Source organism: Berghia stephanieae, chromosome 1, assembly GCF_034508935.2.
Source record: "Berghia stephanieae isolate SIO BIC M18660-M18661 chromosome 1, UCSD_Bste_1.3, whole genome shotgun sequence".
Lineage (NCBI taxonomy): Eukaryota > Metazoa > Mollusca > Gastropoda > Nudibranchia > Aeolidiidae > Berghia > Berghia stephanieae.
Genome location: NC_088360.1, coordinates 102,972,088 through 102,977,087, shown reverse-complemented (window position 1 = coordinate 102,977,087; position 5,000 = coordinate 102,972,088). Strand labels below are relative to the sequence as shown.

The 5,000-nt window shown below is 31.5% G+C and overlaps 1 protein-coding gene across 1 annotated transcript in view; it reads left to right on the top strand.

The window, feature by feature from the left end:
- The window catches only part of LOC144962596 (histone acetyltransferase KAT6B-like), a 16,741-nt gene extending 12,247 nt beyond the window's left edge, over window positions 1-4,494 (top strand). Inside the window, exons 4-8 of the mRNA XM_078895684.1 lie at window positions 446-527; window positions 1,757-1,852; window positions 2,515-2,557; window positions 3,170-3,290; window positions 3,879-4,494. Coding sequence (XP_078751810.1) covers window positions 446-527; window positions 1,757-1,852; window positions 2,515-2,557; window positions 3,170-3,290; window positions 3,879-4,007 — 471 coding nt within the window. The 3' untranslated portion in view covers window positions 4,008-4,494. The remainder of the gene's footprint in view (window positions 1-445; window positions 528-1,756; window positions 1,853-2,514; window positions 2,558-3,169; window positions 3,291-3,878) is intronic.
- Window positions 4,495-5,000: the final 506 nt, after the last annotated feature.

Here is a 5,000-nt window from a genome sequence, read left to right as displayed (position 1 = left end):
GTTTTCTCATGCTATTTATTACTTAATCATATCTCTTGATGCATGTATATCTATGGATATAATAAATCAATATTATTTTTGTACCATGATGTAGTTTTTGAGCAATAATTTATGCAAAGACTTGTCTTAATCTTCCTATGTCATGATGACTTTAACCATCTATTTAAAAATCTGAGCAGTATGATGATCTTATCTAAGCAACAGTAAACTGTTTTATCAGTGACGATAAGCAGATAAGATAACGATTTATATATTTCTGATATATCAATTTAACTTTGATAACATGTAAAGATAATTCTACTCCGTTTTTTGTTGTTTTTTTTTTCTTTTTTTTTTTTTTCGTTTTTAATTTCTCTTTTCAAGCTTTTTATATCTCAATGCAATGCAACTACATCTGTAACATTTCTTCCTCTGATTGAAGATTAATGTTCCTTTTCCTTTTTAGGACATGATGTTATTCTGCGATGGATGTGACAAGGGCTATCACATGATGTGTCACATGCCTCCTGTTTCCAAGAAACCAGTGGGTAAGAGTCACCAAACAGGTCAATTTCTTATTTATATCTTTGATATTTCAACTCTTTCATAAATTGCTATTTATTATTTTTGCCATGATGACTGTTAGAAACTATTTTACTACATTATTTTTTTAAATATTGAAGCTAAATGTCACCAATCTAACATATTTAGCCCTTTGAATGCTAAAAAATAATGTAAAAAGAAATCCACTCAACTTAATTATTGCAATGAAAATCAAATTAAAAACGGTGCTTTTGTGTTAGGAATGTTTGCAACACACCAAAACAAAAAGATAACAAACTCTGATATCACATTGTCTAATATGAATATTCAAAGATGCTCATCATCCATCGTGGCTTGTGCTCTTGAGCAAGTTGCCGGTCAGTTGTCTCCACGAATCACGATCCTCTGTGGTGCGCATGAAATCTGTGTTGCTTTTTAAGTCACATTTGGCCATTCTTAGGTTATTTAGATAAGTCATTCTTTGTCTTCCTCTAGCTCTCTTTCCTTCAATCATCCCAGATGTTACCAACTTTTCTATTCCGTCTCTTCTCCACACATGTCCCAGAAACCATAACTGCCTCTTTCTGATGGTATCGATCAGTATTCTTCCCTTTCTCACCTTCTCCAACACTTCCTCGTTTGTATACCTATCTGTCCATGATAGCCTCAACATTCTTCTATACACCCACATCTCAAATGCCTCTAATCTCCTCGTACAAAGATGCTAGACATGAAGATTTGACTTGTCTTTTCACAAATATGTAAAAGGTAAGAGAAGCACGAAATAGTTTTGTTAATTAAAACTGAACAATTCACTGATTTCAGACCATGAAAGGACCAATGAAACAATTTGAAACTTAATTATCCTAGCTTTGGTCTCGAACGTTCATTTGTGACTCACCATCTCATAATGGTATTATGTCGGGATGAACTAGATACTGGACGTTGAATTCATAGCCACAAATATGAAACTTTGGGTTATTTCTAACCATTGTGGTGAAGAATAAGCACCATTTCTTACATTGCAAAAAACTCAAAGTTCATATCAGTTTTTAGGAGTTTCATTCATCCCGATATAATACCATTTTGATAGGATAGCTCACTTTTGTTTCCATACCTCTACGGTCATTAAATTTAATCTTATACTGTATTATTATAGTTTTATGTAAAAATTATATTAGTATAAGTTAAGTGTATGATATAATCTTCACCAATTTTATCCATTTTTCATCAGGTCATTGGGAATGCTATGGCTGTCGCCTGGAAAATTCAAATCTTGGGCGCAATGAATTTGCAGCCCTGCATGTTTTTCAAAACGGAGGCCTGAGAGGTTAGAAAGGAAATGCTTTATTATGAAAAAATACAAATGATTTTGATCTGCTTCATTGTTCATGATCATGGTTCTAATGAGATACTCATACTGATTATGATGGAGATGGTGATGATGATGATGACGAGGTTGTGATGTTGAAGATGGCTATAAATTAAAATTGAGCTTTTATATAGTGCAATATCCACTAAACGTGCTCAAAGCACTTTACAAAGGGTCCCTGTCCGACAGCAACACATAATATGTAGAACGAGACATGATGCCTGTTAGACGAATTTACAATTTTTTGGGACAGAGACAACGCTGTTAATGGCCAGGTACTCATTTTACACTTGAGTACGGTGAGAGAATGTGAGTAAAGAGCCTTTTCCAAGGACTCAACTATGCGCTAAGTGAAGCTCGAACCCAGGGCCTTCCCCATCCAACCACATAGCCGCACAAACTATGACAATGATGATGATGATGATAATGATAATGATGATGATAATGAATATGACGATGATGGTGTTGACTATAATGATGATTATAATTATGATGACGATGGTGTTGACTATAATGATGATAATGATAATAATGATGCTGATGGTGACAATGTACTTAAACGTTCTATAATAACATACATTGGATTCTACATAATATACATTTATCTTTCTTTGTTAAAGAATCAGCCCCGCCAACTCCAGCAGAATCCCCCACACCATCTAGGTAAGATAAACTCTTTGCATTAGATTAAACCTGAAAAAGAATTTTTAAAATATTATACTTTTCCGTGTGACACCACCCGAAGCTGTTGCCGAGGCATTCCATAAAGAAATGCAGATAATCCATCTAATATATGTCTGATTATTTCAACATCGTCCTAGTGAGCAAATTTGGGTTAATAATCTTGCTTAATGAAAGAAAAAGGATTGAAAGTGTCTGCAGTGGGACTTCGAAGTCGGGACCTCCTGCTGGGTCACATTGCAAATGCCCTAATTACTTGGGAAATTTACTTATTGTGGGTGCGGGCAAGTTACTCTTGTTTTTATATTTTTTTATTTTTAATCATTTTCATTTGTCTGGTTTAAAAAAAAAAAGAAGATAGCTGTAATCATTTTAAAGAAAATTATTATTATTATAATGGCTTATTTGTTCATTAATTTTATTAAAGCAAAAATATGCTCACTCCTGCGTATCATTCTTCTGTTTCCTTATACGTTCTAATATTATATACCTTCTCTGTACCATTTCTACAAATACTATAAATTTACTTTTTTGGTGCTCATTTATTCCATGAAAATATTTTTTTAAAACTTTATCTTGAATTAACTCCCTTAGTTCTGCAGACGGGCCAAACTATTCAGACTTTCCCGATGCCTCTAAATGGTCAACTGAAGAAGTTGCAGACTATTTTAAATCAGCTGGTTTTCCAAATGAGGCCCAGATTTTTAAAGAACAGGTAGCTATCACTTGTTTTAATGTTTGAATATGGGTTTATAATTTGAGTGATATGTCATTTAATTTGATTTTCCTTAAATAAATCTTGTCTTGTTAAATATATTACCTAATCTTTCAATTACTTCCCCTTTCTCAACCCAATATAAATAAACTAACAATTTAACCTCTCATTCACATCAAAAATATGTGTTCAATGACGGTCTATAAAATTGTTACAAAAGTCCTGTTAAGATGTTGTTGTTGTCATTGTCATTGTTGTAGTCGTAGTCGTCGTCGTCGTCGTCGTCGTAGTAGTAGTAGTAGTAGTATAGTAGTAGTAGTAGTAGTAGTATTAGTATAGTTTAGTTAGTGTATAGTAGTAGTTCATTATTATTAGGTATTATTATATGATTAGTTATATAATAATATATTAATTATATATTATAATTATTATATATTATTTATATTATTATTTTTATTTTTATTATTATTATTATTATTATTATTATTATTTATTATTAATTATATTATTTATTATTATCTTTTTTTTAAATTAATTAATTAATTAATTATTTTTTTTATATATATATATAATTTCATTCTTGAACAGGAAATAGATGGCGTTGCTTTGCTGCTGTTAAAGAGATCTGATGTGTTAAAGGGCCTTGACCTCAAGTTGGGACCTGCCCTTAAATTGAATCGACTTATCCAAGGTTTCCAGACAGCCAAAATATCCTAGTTTTATATTAATTGAAGAGCCTAGTGCTAAAAGTACTTAAGTCACAGGAATACAGGAAGTTAGTTTTGAAAAAATTGGGGTTAAACTTTGGATTAAGCTATGAAGAGAATACAAAAAATAAACTTGTAGTGTTGAGATAGGGGATTTAGATTGTTTTTATCATGAAAAAAATGTGTGAGTGAACCGAGATTATTATGTTTTTAATTTATCATCGATTAGCCAAAATCATGAAAATGTGACTTAAGTACTTTAAGTACTGATGTCTTCAATTAAGGAATAAAGAAAAAAATCTATAGATTAATACATAAATAAATCAATAGATAAATCAATGAATGAACGACTGAATAAATAGGTAAACAAATGAATAAATAAATAAATAAATAGATGAATAAATATATTAATGAATAAATAGACAATTAAATAAACTGATGCTAAAAAAAGGAGAAAATATATGAATAAATAAATAGCTAAATAAATAAATAGAAAATGTAAATAAATAAATAGTTATAAAAAAATAATAATTGAGATTTATATAGCGCAATATCCACTAAATGTGCTCAAAGCACTTTACAAGGGGTCCCTGGTCAACAGCAACATTTAACATGTAGGACGGGACATAACGCTTGTTAGGCGATATTACAATTTTTCGGACAGGGATTGACGCTGTTAATGGCCACGTACTCATTTTACACCTGAGTACGGTGAGAGAATGTGAGTAAAGAGCCTTTTTCAAGGACTCAACTATGCTCCGAGCTCGAAGCTCGAACCCAGGACCTTCAGATCCGAAATCGAGTGTCATACCACTAGACCACAAAGTCGCACAACATACAAATTTATATAAATTATAATTATAGCTTATGAGAACAAGCTTCAATATACATATCCAATACCAATTCAGGATGCTCCATTTATTTCACTGTATGCCTTATGCCATATTATAATATATTTGTAACCATTTCCATTTCAAACGGCACTAAACTTATTTGTTAGGCA